Source organism: Rhincodon typus, chromosome 14, assembly GCF_021869965.1.
Source record: "Rhincodon typus isolate 14 chromosome 14, sRhiTyp1.1, whole genome shotgun sequence".
In the NCBI taxonomy this organism is placed as follows: domain Eukaryota; kingdom Metazoa; phylum Chordata; class Chondrichthyes; order Orectolobiformes; family Rhincodontidae; genus Rhincodon; species Rhincodon typus.
The window spans coordinates 14987423-15004134 of NC_063345.1; the positions used below are offsets into that span (position 1 = coordinate 14987423).

General features: G+C 41.8%; 1 protein-coding gene across 1 annotated transcript in view; it reads left to right on the plus strand.

Moving 5' to 3' along the window:
- Positions 1–14950, plus strand: part of LOC125484854 (oligophrenin-1-like) — a 76153-nt gene extending 61203 nt beyond the window's left edge. The window contains exons 3-4 of the mRNA XM_048605274.1: positions 6966–7027; positions 14867–14950. Of these exons, the coding sequence (XP_048461231.1) occupies positions 6966–7027; positions 14867–14950 (146 nt within the window). The remainder of the gene's footprint in view (positions 1–6965; positions 7028–14866) is intronic.
- The last annotated feature ends 1762 nt before the right edge of the window (positions 14951–16712 follow it).

The following is a 16712-nucleotide window of genomic DNA, read 5'->3' on the forward strand; positions in this document are numbered from 1 at the left end:
TGGGTTCAGATATATTGGAAGGCAAAACTGAAACTGAACCTGGCTGCCTTTTAAAGAGGAGCTGTTGTTTGTTTGGGTACAGTCAAGGTACATACTGGAGGAAAGATGCAACACAAAAATCCAGAATGCCTTGGGTGGCAAAGCAGATAATAAAATGAAGCAGAAGAAGGTTTTATGTGACAGTTGTTATTTTGCGTGGAAAGCACAAGTGAGCATCAGGCTAAAGGTTCAGGGGTAATTGGGACAAGACAAAACCAAGAGAGAGTACGAGAAGAAGTTGACAGCTAAGACTAAAGGGAATATAAAATTCGTCTTTAGGGATATGAATTGTAAAGCGTAGTAAGAGGTGGAATGGAGCTAATTATAGATCTATAAGGGCATTTATGCGCGAAAGCAGGGGCACAACTGAGATGCAACAGGAGTACTGGGTGTTCGTCTGTTCTGAGGACTGAGTGTAATGTCCAAACCATAGTGAAGGATGAGGTAGTTGAGATGCTTGGGTTAAAAAATTAATCTAGATGATATTAAATACCTCAAGTACTGATAGCCTGATAATTCACCAGGATATGTTCAAGGGTGCTGAGGGCAGGAAGCGTGGAAATTAGAGGCACTGATCATAACCTTCCAATCCTCCTTAGCTATCACTTGGATAAATGTAGATTAATTAATGAAGCCTGTATGGATTTAAAGGCCAATTTGTATTTGACTAACATGATTGAGGTTTTTTTTTGGGTGAGGTTCCTGAGATGTTAAATGAGGGCAATACAGTTGTGTGGTAATAGACATCCAAAAGGTATTTATTGAATTGTCACATTGCAATGTTGTGACCAAAGTAAAAGGACAATGGAAACACAAATATCAAATTTGTTGCATGACAGGCGGCAGTGGTGATGAGTATTTGATTTTAGAATTGGAGAAAGGTTTTTTTAAAATAGTGCAGTTGCCCCAGTGGTTAGTTTAAGGACCCTCTGTTTTCCTGATGATATATCAATGACTCTGGCTTTGGTATACAGGGCACAATTTCAAAATTTGTGAATGACACAATTTGGAAGTAATTGTCAGCTGTCAGAAAGGTATTGTAGAACTTCTAAGGACATAAGCTGGCTGGTGCGATTCACGGACAAGTGGCAGGTAGAATTTAATGCAGAGAAGGGTGTAATGATTCATTTTGGTAGGAAGAATGAGTTGAGGTAATATAGTATAATGAGTAGAATTCTAAATGGTGTGCAGGAGCAGAGAGACCTTGGGGTATATGTGCATAAATCATTTGAAGGCAGAAGGACACATTGAAAGTGCAGCTAATAAAGCATACAAGATCCTGGGCTTTCTAATCAGAGTACAAAAGCAAACAGATTTTATGAGATAACAAGGTGTAGAGCTGGATGAACACAGCAGGCCAAGCAGCATCAGAGGAGCAGGAAGGCTGACGTTTTGGGCCTAGACCCTTCTTCAGACCCTCCTCACCTCAATAATAAATTGGTGTCCTCCTGTCCTGGAGCCTCTTTAGAGGCGAAACATCATTTCAGCATTTACCCTATCAGGCCCAATAGGAATCCTACATATTTCAATGAAATCACCTCTCATTTCTTCTAAACTCCATACCAGGGATCATCCTAATGCCTTCTCTGAACTGCCTCCAATGAAATGATATATTTGCTCAAATAAAAGGGACTAAAACTGCTCACAGTACTCCAGATGTGGTCTCCCCAGCACCTTGTCCAATTGCAGGAAGACTTCGTATACTCCAACCCTCTTGAAATAAAGGCCAACATTCCACTATTCTTCCTGACGTACCTGCTGCATCTTGTGCTAGCTTTTTGTGTCGTGTGCATAAGTACCCCCCAATCCTGTTTTCTGCAACCTTTCTTGATATAAATAACTGTTCTTTTGTTTTCCCTTCCAAAATGAACAGCTTCACATCTTCACCCATCATACTCCATTTGTCAACATTTTTCCCCACTCACTTAACCTATTAATATCTCTCTATAAACTGGATCCCCCTCGCAACTAACTTTTCCACCTATTTCCTATCAGCTACTCCTAGTCATCATTAACAATACTCATAAATAACTTTACTGAACACTAACCTGCTTATCAATGTTCTGTTCCACGTCCCGGTTCCAGATGATGTTGTAAACTTGGTGCAGATACGCGCGCACAGCTGAATTCCTACTTATAAGGTAATTCACTAAAACAGAATAAAACGAAGGACTGCAGAAGATGGAAATATAAAACATTGCTGGAGAAACACAGGTCAGGCAGCATCTGTGCAGACAAAGCAGAGTTAATGTTAACTTGCTTTCTCTCCAAAAATGCAGCCAGACCTGAGTTTCTTCTGAAATTTCTGCTTTTGTTTAGGGTAACCAACTATCTGATATCAAAGTAGTCTTTACTAGCACCACATAGCTAGGGCGGCACGGTGGCTCAGTGGTTAGCACTGCAGCCTCACAGTGCCGGGGACCCAGGTTCGATTTCAGCCTTGGGTGAATGTCTGTGTGGAGTTTGCACATTCTCCCCATGTCTGCGTGGGTTTCCTCCGGGTGCTCCAGTTTCCTCCCTCAGTCCAAAGATGTGCAGGCTAGGTGGATTGGCTATGCTAAATTGCCCATAGTGTTCAGGGGTGTGTGGGTTATAGGGGGATGGATCTGGGTGGGATGCTGCAAGGGTCAGTGTGGACTTGTTGGGCCAAAGGGCCTGTTTCCACACTGTAGGGATTCTATGATACAACATCGATGATGATACAGCTCAAGCAAAACTGAAGTCAATGCAATTTAAAGAAAACTCATGTTGTACCCGATAGGACTTCAATAACAAAATGTGCTTTTGAGAGATCAGTAGTTGTTGAAAGCTGTTTTCGTAATTATTGCATAGTTTTATTTTAAGGAATTCTAAAACAAAGTACTTGAAGGTGTCCAAGCTTGTTTACAACATTCAGGCTTGGTGTGATGATTACCTGGCCCAAATGTTATTCACCATCTCCAACAAAAGACTGCCCATCAACTATTCGTGATACTCCAGATCATTTCTTACCAATTCCTCAAGGCACCCACAAGACTTAAGTCAAGGGTGTATTGTGCATCAGTCTGGATGATTGTAGCTTCAACAATGTAAGGGGCTTGATATTGTCCAGGACAAAGCGGTTAATCTAAAAAGACATGAGAACAGTGCCACCTCTTACATTCCCTCCATTGACCTGAGTTGTGCATTTTGTTGTTGTTGTTAGCTTGTCATTTGCTGCTTCACAATCTTGGCATTTAACAGTAGGAATACTTCCACAATGTGGAGCAGGCTCGAGGGGCCAAACGGTCTATAACTGTTCCTATTTTGTGTGTAGTGTGGTGCTTCAGAAAAGTCCTCTGCCACCTTGTGGCACTTAGGCTGCATAACAAAGTCTGATGTGGTTAGCAGTGGCCAGGTCAAGAGGATGGATTAACAAAAACCATGCTGAGTACTTGAGTGAAGTAAACTTGAAGGGCTGCGAGGTTTGAGGAGAAGAATGAGGCTGATTTGATCACTTCACAAGTAGTAGTATGGATTCATTGCATTAAATAGCCTCCTTTATTGCATCCAATCTACAGGAATTGCTGTTATTACCATTGATATTGGCCTACATTTAACAAGACACATGCATTTAAATAAAAATCCAAGATCTTACTATTGATAGTCACTTGAAAACATTTTGTTTGAGAAGGCGGTTATTGATAAATTAACATAATAAAACTTGCAGCAAGAAAAAAATCAACAATAAAATACGAAACTTGCCCAGTGGTCCATTCAACTTGTTTTTGCCCCTTTTTTGGTTGTATTTCACTGCCCTACTCTATTCCTACAGACCTGACCATCCATTAGATATGTGATTGTAGAAGGAGTAGATTTAGCAACAATTTCATCAAAGCTTGTAAAGGCAGTTTCCACAGGGGACATTACCTGTTCCTTCCTCCAATTAACCAATTTAAATTTTCGAATCTTCATACAATCAACTGTGGCCGACTATCCTCCAGGGAAAACTTGCCTGTGATTACAGAATGCTCTAATATCCACTCTGGTTCCTAATTGTTCTTTTATCAATATTTTTGTTCTTGTACTGAACTTGTATCCCTGTAATCTTCACTTGACAGTAAATCTCTTCTGGCCCTCAGTCTTGTGTGGTTCTAGTTGACTTGTATTTTTCCTCCCCCTCTGAATTGTTTTAAACAGATTGTTTTTTTATATATTCAGCTTGAGACCTTGGGCATTCTGTATTTATATTATGATGTTTTTGCAAGCAACACATTTTGTAGCAGCTGGCCACTGCAGTTTTCTGACATTGAGCCCAATTGTGAGATAGTGAAGCTGATTAAAACAATGTGCATCAGCACTTTAAGAAAATAGTTTTGCATCCTCCTTGAGACTGCTTTGTTTCCAAAGGTGATTATGAATGAAATTTGAACAAATGTTGACCAACAGCAAGGTCACAGCATAATTCTCATCTGTCGCCACCTCCCCCACCAACTTGAACTAACTTTAGATAGTGAGAGTGGCAATGAGACAATCAGGGTTGTGTTTTGTTGAATCTGTAATTTTGATTCTCCAGAGCGTGACTGCTTTGCTTGGGGATGGGGCTTTCCCCTGCTGGTTGGAAGACCAGTATGAGATGCATGTTGCCATCTCCAGGAAGGCAGCTCCCTCAGATTGCCACCTGAAAATCAAGTGGTCAGAAATTCCTGAGAGCCGCCGACCACTTGGATCATTTCTGCTCACTAGCGCCACTGGGGAGGCTCTGGCTGTTGTGGATACAACAGCTACAGAAGACCCAGGATTAAGTGGTGACCCAGGCCAGAGTGAGTTGCTGCAGTGGGGATGGGAAGAAAAGGTTATCAGCAGCAAGGTGTTGGAGGTGGCTCTCACTGGGTCACTCCCCTTCCTTGATGCTTAGCCCATCTGGCTTTTTGAATGGTGGACACCCGCGGCCCACTGGAGACCAACGACAGCCCTCATGTATGCCTCCATGTGGCAACAGGCTTGTCTGCAGCTGAGTTAATAATTGAGCTGAAGTGTTGAGAAGGAGATTGAAATCCCTGAGAGAAAATGAGGTTAATTTGAGATGGTCTTAGGTGCGGCAGGGGACGTGGGAGTCAGTGAAGTTGCATGGGTGGACATGCGGATTAAAGCACCTATCTCTGGACTGTGCTGGTTCTCGGGTGTTTTACTGGGTAAAGATACTGATCCTGGTGAGGCAATCTGTGGTGACAAAAACTGTTGTGTGCAAACAAAAGTTTCTAATATTTCCCTGATGCTGTGTTTGGATTCGTGCATAATGAAACAGAATGATTGGCTTTTAAAAACCTGAGCTCAGATCTTGCTGAGCTCCTGGTCTTTCTCACCCAGCCAGTAAGTGTGCTCCCTTCCTTTTTGTCATAAGAGAATGTTCAGCATCTTTCAAACTAGAAAGCAAGGCTGTTTGTAAGTGTTTGCCACAGAACTTAGTACTGCTATCAACAATGTTCAGCATATGTTTCTGCTGTGCACAGACAGCAGATGCTTTCTCTAGCTGTTCATGAGAGATTCTATGTGTGGGGACATTCTCCTCACACCTACCTCCCTTGGGCATATCTCAGTGACGTGACTGAATCTCACTAAGCTTTTCTGTTGTGTGCTTGTGCCCCCTTGGAACTGCATTGAAACTATGTACAAGCGTCCTTCTCCTAAAGATGACAATACATGATTTTAAAACTATGCACCTTACTATGCCTCTTGCCTAAAGACACTCAATTGGTGAATACTCTATAAAATCAGGGGTCTGAAAGTTTTTTCTTAGCCTTTGTGCTTCCTCATCCTATAATCTGTTGATGTGAAACTGCTTTCTTCGGGGAGACTAAAAACCTCCAGCTGGTCTTTTGAAGTATGTGACTCTATCCATGACTGAGAATGAGGAAATGGTGTTGGCCTTCCTATCCATATTCTAAGTGTTTGTTTGTTTGTTTGTTTTGGCATTGTTGTAAAACTAGTAATGTTCCTCAAAAGTGAAAAAACAAAAGACCTGTAAATCAGAAACAAAAACAGATGGCTGGAAAATTCGAGCAGTTCTGCCAGTATCTGTGGAGAGAAATCAGAGTGAATGTTCTATTCTGGAACAGCTTCCGTTCTGAAGAAAGGTCACTGGACCCAAAACGCTAACTCTGATTTCTCCCCACAGATGCTATCAGAGCTGCTGAGATTTTCCAGCAAGTTCTGGTTTTGCTCCTCGGATAGGGAGTTGCTGATTTTCCAGTACAATGGAATTACTGAGGAAACAGTCTCTTTTGGGGGAAAACAAACAACTCTTCGTCTCACCCCTCCATCCCTTGACCCTGCTTCTTGCTGCCTTGGTATGTCCCTCCATTAATTGATAGGAGTATTGGGGAAAGTGTGCGGGGTTGTGGGAGGGAGGCAGGCACTCGATGAGCTGGGTAAACCTTATAAGAGTCAGTGGAAGAATTACAAAAATGACGTTTGGGCCTGTTCAGTCCACGACAACATTTTTTGAATGTTAAAGTTACAGGTCAGAAACTTAATTCACTCTGATATTTCATTTCAATGTGATGGCTGTTTAGCATAATACTTAGGGATGAATCAGTCAGACTAGGGATAGCTGTACTGTATTTTCATTCAGACACCTGCTGAGGATTGATTCTTATGGTTAATGTTCCCATCCATATGGGTCACAATTTCAAAATTGTTCAGCAACAGAGCTAGGAGTGAGATGAAGAGAACCTTCTATACTCAGCTGTTAGGATTTTAAATGCGCTGCCTGGGAGAGTGGTGGAGCCGGATTCAATTGGAGTTTCAAAAGAGAGCTAGATATATATTTGATGAAGTTAGAGGGCTATGGAGATAGGGCTGGAGAATGGGACTAGCTGAGTAGTTCTTTTGGGAGCTGGTATGGACACGATGGGTTGAATGGCTTCCTTCTGTACTGTAAATTTGTATGATTCTATCTCTTCCAGCTGAATCTTTCAAGGAATTTGCAGGGCTGCTGCAGGAAGTGGAGGATGAGAGGATGATGATGGTAAGTGCTTTATTTTGAGCTTTATCTGCAAAAGTATGATATTTGGAAGGTTATTTACTGGGAAACAATTGATTTGTAGGCAATGTATGTGCTCCCGTGATGATAACGTATGTTACAATGATTGTTTAAACTCCCAATCAGAGTATTCTTGTCAGTACATTCTGAAACTTGTTGGGTTTTGGTGCCCTTGGGCACATTGAAGGCAGTTAAAGCAATTTCTGTTGCAAAGTTTTCTTTGTCGATTGGCAGTAGTTTATAAATCCTTAATTTTCTCCACATGCAGAGTAAACTATGGAAACAACTTATGATACTTATACAATTTAATAGAACAGACACTAAAAATTTGTGATTGTGACAGTGGAATGGGTCAGAATTTGGTGCAGTGAAAGGATTCTTGCAGCACCTGCTGATTATCAGACTTCTCTGCAAGCTTTCCTTTTAAAAATTATATACATTGTATACCCATAAAGAATACTTCTAAAAGAACCAGGAAGGAATGAGTAATTCCACAGAAAACTGAGCAATCAAATTCTATCTCTATGTTCATTGTTGTTCACTAGCTGATAAAAGTCCTAGATATCTAGTTAACTCAAATCCTCTTATATTTACTGAAGTCAGAGTATCAGTATGACAGAGGGCTTGGGGGAGGGTAGGGGCAGCTGCTGAGTTGAGACTGTATATGGGGTTAGTTGTTGAGTTAGGGCTAATAGTTTTCTCCACAACTCTGGGGCTTTGCAATTGAGCATGCTGAGCATGTGTGATTTAAAACCTTCAAATTTAAAATGTGATTTAGTTCTTCCCAGAACTATACTCCGCTAACAAGAGGAATATGTCCAAACCCTCCTTTTATTGAAATGCCTTGGAGTTTGGGGAAGTTGTAATTCACTGTTGCTTTCTCAAGTGCAATGCCCTTGGTCAATCTGACAACTTGTCAAGCAGTCAACACTTCTTTCCCATTGAGTAGATTGTTGTCATTGTTCGAAATTTGGTTTGCTTGTGTTTGTCCTGATAAACACAAGGCTTTTAACACATTGCTTCACAATAGACTTGTGAAGAAAGTTGCAGATCATGGTTTAATAAAGGACAGTGGCAATATGGGTACAAAATTAGCTGAGTGATGGGAAACAGAGAAATGGTCACTGATCAATGGTCACAGAAGATACTGAAGCTTGAACACATATGCTAATTGGTTCAAGAACAGCTTCTTCCCTGCTGTTATTAGACTGCTGAATGGACCTCTCTAACTCCAAATAATGCTGATCTTGCTAATGTTGATCTTGCTTTGTGCACCTCCAGTGCAGCTGTACCCTTGTATGCATCATTCTGTCTAAGCACCCTTTGATCTGTATGTCCTTGTTTGCTGTGATCTGCCTGTACTGCTCGCAAAATAAAGCTTTTCACTGTACTTGGGGACATGTGACAACAATATGCCAAATCAAAATGGATATTTTCTGGGCTGGAAGAAGATTTATGGTGGATTTCCCCACAGACCCTGGCATTTCCTGATATATATTAATGATCTGGCTCTTGGTGCTCGGGGCGCTATTTCCAAGTTTGCAGATGACACAACTTGGATGAATTGTAAACAGTGAGGAGGACAGTATGGAACTCAAAAAGGGCATTTTGGTGGAGCGGGTGGATAGGTGGCAGATGAGGTCCAATGTTGAGAAGTGAGTTGATGGATTTTGGAGCTGTATTGGACTTTTGGTTAGGACACAGCTGGAGTACGGTGTGCAGTTCTGGTCATTGCACCATAAGGAGGATATGATTGTACTGGAGAGGGTGCAGAGGAGATTCATCAGGATGTTGCTTGGGATGGAGCATTTCAGCCATGAAGAGAGTCTGGACTAACTCTTTTTTTTTTTTTTTTGTTATTCATTTGTGATGTGGGCAGTGCTGGCTGGCCAACATTAATTGCCTGCCCGTTGTTGTCTTTGAGAAGGTGGTGGTGAGCTGCCTCCTTGAACCTTCTTGTTTTCTTTTGAGGGGGGAGGTGTACAAGATTGAGGGGCATGGACAAGATGTTCCCCTATGTCATTAACAGGGAGACAAATTTTAAGGTGAAAGGCAGGAAGTTTATAGGGGACCAGAGGGTGGTAGAAGTCTGGAATGCACTGCCTGAGGGAGGGAAACCTCCCAATCTTTTAACAAATAAGTGGATGAGAACTCAAAATTTTATCAATTAAGGCCATGCGCCTACTGCTGCAAGGTGGGACGAGTAGAGTAGTACATTTTTGGCAGCACAGACACAATGGACTGACAGAATCATGCAGTAGAGGACTAAGGTAACATGAAGATTGTGTTTTGGTTGGTTGTGGAATGAGGTACTAGGGGACTGGTCTTAAATTTGAGTCAAACTTTTCAGGAGTGAATCAAGAATCACTTCATCGCAGTGTAGAACTTCAGAATTCTCTTCCGGTAACGGCAATCGATGCCAGATCAACTATTAATTTGAAATCTGAGGTTGCTACATTTTTGCTCACCAAAGGTTTAAGGGGATGTGGAGACAAGGCAAATGTGTGGAGTTAGTTTGCGGATCAACCGTAGTCCTGTTGAGTGTCACAACAGGCTGGGGGTGCTGAATGGCCGCCTCCTTCTAAATTCCTTGCATTCACCTGATTATGGTCTCTCTGTCACATGGGAAATTGGTTGCACTGGTTTCAGGAAGGAGATGGGAGGTGTTTTGGTCTTACTGGTCAGTCAGGCCTGGATGTTGGCAAATCCCCACCATTGGGAAATAAATCAGCTACTTGCACATTCTGCAATTGATTTTTGGGATTTGAGGCACAAAACTCTGCAGTAGAAGATTCTGGAAAAGGAAGAGCTATTTTATTAAAAAAATCTATTTTTTTTTTGTCCAGAATAGTCTACCTGGTGTATCTCTTTCAATATCTGTAAGATGTGTAATTTTTGACAATTATATGATGGTAACCTCATTAAATGTGATGTATTATGCTGTCATTCCTGGGATGCAACAAGTCTCTGGTCAGTAAAAACAAATCACTGCATAGACTTGCTATCTGATTATTGCAATCTCTGCATCTTTCATTCTCCTGGACTCTTCTTCCAAGGTGATGGTGGCCAAATGCCTCTTGTCCTACTTGCTCTGTAGCATGATCCAGGGCTACTAAAGGCAGTGAAGTTAGGATGTTTGGTCAGCTTCTTTAATACTGGGAAGCTGTGAATTATTTCTATAAAGGCTGTGCAATTTCCTAGTCACAATTTAAAACATGCTATTGGTGCATAATTTTGATCCCAATATTTTCGCTTGGCTTTTTTGGTTGTGCTTTTACATTGAAGTTTGAGTTAATAGCCTAAGTTGAAATTTGAGTTAAATTGTAGTAGAATCTAGCATTGTCAACTATGCTGTTTTTCAGCCATGTTAAATCACTGAGAACACAGGTGGTTTAAGTGCCCATGGCACATCTTCAAGAACAGTATAACATTTTTCCTTCAGTATACTTTTGTTCAATACATATTATGACATCTTTTCAAAGAGCATGATCATAACATATGTTTGGAAACAATATCAAAGCTAATTTTAAAGTTGAGATTAATAAACTAACAAATTGCAAGTGCTTTAGTCGCCGTATAATGTTTTGAACACCATTAAGTTAAATGGATTGGGTTGAGCTAAGCAGTGGCTGAAATTAAATGTTACCTTTTTGAGTTAATATTATTGCTGTGTGTGATAAAAAATTGAAACTTTCAGTTGTAGTTTCATCTTTACAAAAAAAGGATTCTTGAGCATGGTAAATGGTTGTTACAGTTAAGTCAAATTTTGTGCTTTCCAACAGGAGTCAATGCGCAGTAATGTGGGACAGAGGACTGGTTGTTTTTAAACTTGTCTCTGAGCACCTTTGGTGTTCTGTCAGCTGAGATCTGAAAAGTTAGTGTCACCCAATGGAATGCAAATTGTGATGAAATCTATTTCCTGTGAATCCAGTTGTTTCAGGGAAGCTTGCATTCTTTGTGAAATGCAATACTCAGAGCATATTCAGTTCAAGTGTTGCGAGGTGGCAACTTTCAATTCTACCCAGCAGCAAGGGAGGGGATATTGCAGAGTTTTAACAGGTCACTGTTCAAAAGGTTGCATACAGAGTCTGAAGGTTACTAGGTTGAGACTAGAGAGTAGACCTTGTTAGGAGTGCTAAATTTTAGCTGAAGGGAAAGCAATTGGACTGCACATGTTGTGTGGGGATGCAGTTAGTTAAATCCCAAGAGCAGTTTGATAGCTCTGCCATTAGAACTCAAGCCAAGTTCTATGTGAGGGGAGCTAATTTCTGCAGTATTCCTAGCTTCTGACCTGTTTTTGTAGCCACTGTATTTATACGGTAAGTCCAGCTGAGTTTCTGGTCAATGATAGCCTCCAGGATGTTGATAGTGGGGCTTCTGATGATGGTAACACCATTGACTGTCAAGGAGTGATGGTTAGATTCTCTTATTGGAGATCGTCATTGCTTGGCATTTGTGCAGTGCGAATATTACTTGCCACTTGTCAACCCAAGTCCAGATCTTGTTGCATTTGACACGGACTGTCTCAGTATCTGAGGAGTTGCAAATGGCGTTGAACATTGTGCAATCATTGGTGAACATCCCCACTTTTGACCTTATGATGGAGGGAAGGTCGTCGATGAAGCAGCTGAAGATAGTTGGGCCTAGGACACTACCCTGAGGAGTCCTGCAGAGGTGTCCTGGAGCTGAGATGACTGACTTCCAACAACCAGAACCATCTTCCTCTATAAAACCCAAAAGAACTACAGATGCTGTAAATCTGCAATAAAAACAGAAATTGCTGGAAAAGCTGAGCAGGTCTGGCAGCATTTGTGAAGGAAAAAATCAGACCAATTCTGAGGAATGGTCAGCGGATCCAAAACGTTAACTCTGATTTTTTTTTTTCACAGATGCTGCCAGACCTACTGAGGTTTTCCAGCAATTTCTGATTTTGTCCCATCTTCCCCCTATGCCAGGTATGATTTCACCCAGCAGAGAGTTTGCTCCTGATATCCATTGATTCCAGTTTTGAAAGGGCTCCTTTATGCCACATTCAATTCAATGCAGCTTGATGTCAAAGGCTGTCACTCTCACCTCACCTCTGGAATTCGGCGCTTTTGTCCATGTGTGAACCAAGGCGATAATGAGGTCAGGAGTTGAGTGGCCCTGGTGGAACCCAAACTGGGCGTCGCTGAGCGGGTGCTGCTCAATGGTGACACTTTGTCATTTTACTGATGATTGTGAATAGACAGATGGGACGGTAATTAATCGGGTTGGATTTGTCCTGCTTTTTATGTACAGGAAATACTTGGGCAATTTTCCACATTGTCAGGCAGATGCCAGTGTTGTAACTGCACTGGAACAGCTTGGCGAGGGAAGTGGCAAGTTCTGGAGCACAAGTCTTCAGCATTATTGCCAGAATGTTGTAAAGGCCCATAATCATCGCTGTATCCAGTGCTTCAAACCATTTGTTGATATTGCCTGGAGTGAATTGAATTGGCTTAAGACCAGCATCTATGATGCTGCGGGTCACTGGAGGAGGCTAGGATGGATCATCCAGTTGGCACTTCTGGCTGAAGATTGCTGCGAATGCTTCAGCTTTATCTTTTGTACTGATGTATTGGTCCCTTCCATCATTGAGGTTGGGAATATCATAGAATTATAGAATCCCTACAGTGTAAAGACCGGCCATTCGGCCCAACAAGTCCACACCGCCCCACTGAAGAGCATCCCACCCACACTCACTCCCCTATCCCTGCATTTCCCCATGTCTAACCCACCTATGGGCAATTTAGCTTGGCCAATCCACCTACCCTGCGCATCTTTGGACTGTGGGTGGAAACCGGAGCACCTGGAGGAGATCCACGCGGACACGGGGAGAATGTGCAAACTCCACACAGAAAGTCGCCCGAGGCTGTAATCGAACCCGGGTCCCTGGCGCTGTTAGGCAGCAGTGCTAATCACGGAGCCGCTGTGCCACCCCTTTTCCAGTGAGTTGTTTAATTGTCCACCACCATTTACGACTGGATTTTGCAGGTTTGGCATGTTAGTAGACTGATTCTTGATATGAAATGGCTGTCTGACAGATTCAGGAGAATGGACCTAGAATCCCTGGAATTTTGAAGACTGAGGTGTGATCTTATTGAAAGGTATAACGTTCTCAGAAGGATTAATTATAAGGTGGGTAGATACTGGAACGGAATAACATTATGAAGGTACAAATGTAAGAATGCTAGAGATAGTTGAATCAAAATTGTTTGGTTATAATGGGGTGAGAAAGATCTCCAAAGTTATTGAGTCCCGGTGATGAATGGTGCCACACTTACGGGATTAGAGTATAGAAGGAACACAGACTTAATAAGGAAGAAAGTGGTGCAGCTTTTGTATGATAGGGACCTGTGGAAAATAGGGGAAGCAAGAGCACTGGTCCCCATGTCTCAAAGTATGGTGTAGTGGTCAACAAGCTGATCTCATTGTGACAGTCTCTAATATTATGGAAGGAGAGATGTTGTGGAAATTAGAATCTGCCCATCGTTGTGAAATTACCAATCAACAAGAGGAAGTGGGAGCTGCAGGTACAGTTACAACATTTTAAAGACACTTGAACAGGTATACGAATAGGAAGGGTTTTGAGGGATATTAGCCAAGTGCAGGCAAATGGGACTAGTTTAGTTTGAGAAACCCAGTCGGGATGGATACCTTTGGCCGAAGAGTTGTACAGCCATGGAAACAGATCCTGTGGTTCTGTCCATGAAACACCATACAAGGTACTGGATGTGAATTATTTTTCTGATCACAGCTTTCCATTGAGGAAATTAATTTATAGTATTAATTGTAGTATTTTAGCAATTCATGGACCTGTTTACTAATTCTTTTCTCTTGTTTTTAATTTTAAAGCTTTTATTTCTTTAACCATAGCTGCTCTGTAACTGATAAATGGTTGTGGAATGACAGTAGCACATGGAAGATGATGGATCTGTTTCATCACGCTCTGATGTTTGCCCACAAGACTTCATAGCACCGGCTGATCATCCTCCTTCTTTTATTATGTTTTAAACCTCTCTTTCTAACCAAGACAACTTGTACTGCAATGTTACCCGACATAACAAGGTGTAGAGCTGGATGAACACAGCAGGCCAAGCAGCATCAGAGGAGCAGGAAGGCTGACGTTTTGGGCCTGCTGTGTTCATCCAGCTCTACACCTTGTTATCTCAGATTCTCCAGCATCTGCAATTCCTACTATCTCTGCAATATTACCCCGTCTTTTCCCTTACCACCTAGTCATTGCTTCACGTACCACTGGTAGTTATTTTCTCCTGCTTTGTGACTGTTCTGGATAAGGTTCCAGAGCTGCATTGTTGGAATCTATAACATGTTCCTAGAGGATTCATTCACCAGCCTAGTAACTTGTATCTGTGGAGCAGCTTGTCAGTGAAGCAGAGGACAGTCAGGCAGATGCTTTGCCTGAAAAGTGAAGCCAAATTTTCAGTTTTCATCATTTTAAGGAAAAGAACATGAATGCAGGTAACGTGAAATGAAAAGAAATTTTCTTTTAAATAATTCACAGCTGAGATCCAAACAGTGTGGAAGCATTCAGTGGCAATCAATGTGATTGGTTGGAGAGTACTTTAAACATGTCCATTCCTGTTCTTTCCTTTTTTTAAGACTTTTATTGTTTTGTCAAAGTATTATTCCTCTATTCTGACTATTTTAGGTTTTTATCAATGTGTTAATTTTCTTTTCTGCATTACTTCTCGGCGGAGATCTGTTTGCTTGATCTTCAGAATAAGACTTAAAAAAAGATAGTGAACTCTGAACTTATTTGCCACTTGCACTTTGTTACAGATTCAGAATTCCAGTAACATGCTCATTAAGCCGTTGGAAATTTTTAAGAAAGATCACATTGGAGTTGCAAAGGTATGTGGTTAAAAGTATTGTTAAAATTGCTGTCTGTGTAGCCTTCCATTGTGCTAGATATAGAATTATAGTCATACAGCATGGAAACAGATCCTTCGGTCCAACTTGTCTGCACCAGCCGGAAATCCTAAACTGATCTAGTCCCATGGGCTAAATGTCCCTCTAAATCCTCCTCATGTGTCCGTCCAGATGTCTTTTAAATGTTGTAATTGTATCAACCTCCACCACCATCTCTGGCGGCTCGTTCCATACATTCACCATTGTCTGCGTGGAAAAGTTGCCTCTTGGGTCACTTTTAAATCTCCTCTCACTTTTAAACCTATACCCCCTAGTTTTGGACACCCCCACCCTGGGGGAATGACCTCTGGCTATTCAACCTGTCCATGTCCCTCATGATTTTATAAACCTCTATAAGGTCACCCCTCAACATTTGACGCTCCAGGTCAAAAAAGCCCCAGCCTATTCAGCCTCTCCCTATAGCTCAAACCCTCCAATCCAGGCAATGGGCTTGTAAATATTTTCTGAGCCCTTGCAAGTTTCACAACATTTTTTTCTCTTGCAGGGAGACCAGAGCTTAACGCAGTATACTGAAAGTGTCCTCATCCGTGTCCTGTACAGCTGCAAAATGACGTCCCAGCTCCTATACTCAGTGCATTAAACTAATGAAGGCAAGCATGCCAAACACAGCCTTCACCAGCCTGTCTATCTGCAGCTCCACTTTCAAGGAACTATATACCTGCACCCCTAGATCTCTTTGTTCGGCAACACTCCCCAGGGCCCTGCCATTTAAGTGCATAAGCCCTGCCCTAGTTTGCCTTATATTTATCTAAATTAATCTCCATCTGCCACCACTCAGCCTATCTGATCAAGGTCCTGTTGTACTGAGGTAAACTTCACTGTCCACTACACCACCAATTTTGGTGTCATCTGACAACTTGTTAACCATACCTCTTATATTCACGCCCAAATCATTTCTATAAATGATGAAAAGTAATGAACCCCGAACTGATCCTTGTGGTACACTGCTGATCACGATTCTGCACACCAAAAAGCAACCCTCCACAACCACTCTTGTCTCCTACCATCAAGCCAATTTTGTATCCAATTGACAAGCCCTCACTGAATCCCATGTGATCTAAGTTTACTAATTAGTCTGCTATGTGGAACCTTGTCAAAGGCTTTACTAAAGTCCTTATAGACAATACAGTGTGGAGCTGGAGGAACACAGGTCAGGCAGCATCAGAGGAGCAGGAAAGTCGACGTTTTGGGTTTATACCCTTCATGTCTACTGCTCCGCCTTCATTATTCTTCTTGGTCACTTCTTCAAAAAACTCAAACAAGTTAGTGAGACATCATTTGCATTGCATAAAACTATCCCTAATCAGTCCTTGTCTTTTCAAATGCACGTATGTCCTGTCCCACAGAATCCCCTCCAACAGCTTACCCACCACTAACGTCAGGCTTTTCTTTCTCCCTCTGTTTTCCTTGCACCTCACAGTATGGAGTCAGCTGCTGTATTCTGCAGCAGTTGTTATTGCCATCAATGGGTTTCCAGCTTTACATTTGGTGTAGTGGTTATGTCACTACTCTCGTAGTCCAGAACTGATGCGAACTTTCTTCAGCCATGGGTTCATATCCCACTGAGGCAGATAATGAAATTTAAATTCACTAAAGTAAAAAGCTAGCTACTGCTGATTTTTGTCAAAACCCACCTGGGACATTGCTGTCCTTTTTATGAAAGGAAATCTATTCCCCTTACCTGATCTAGCCAATG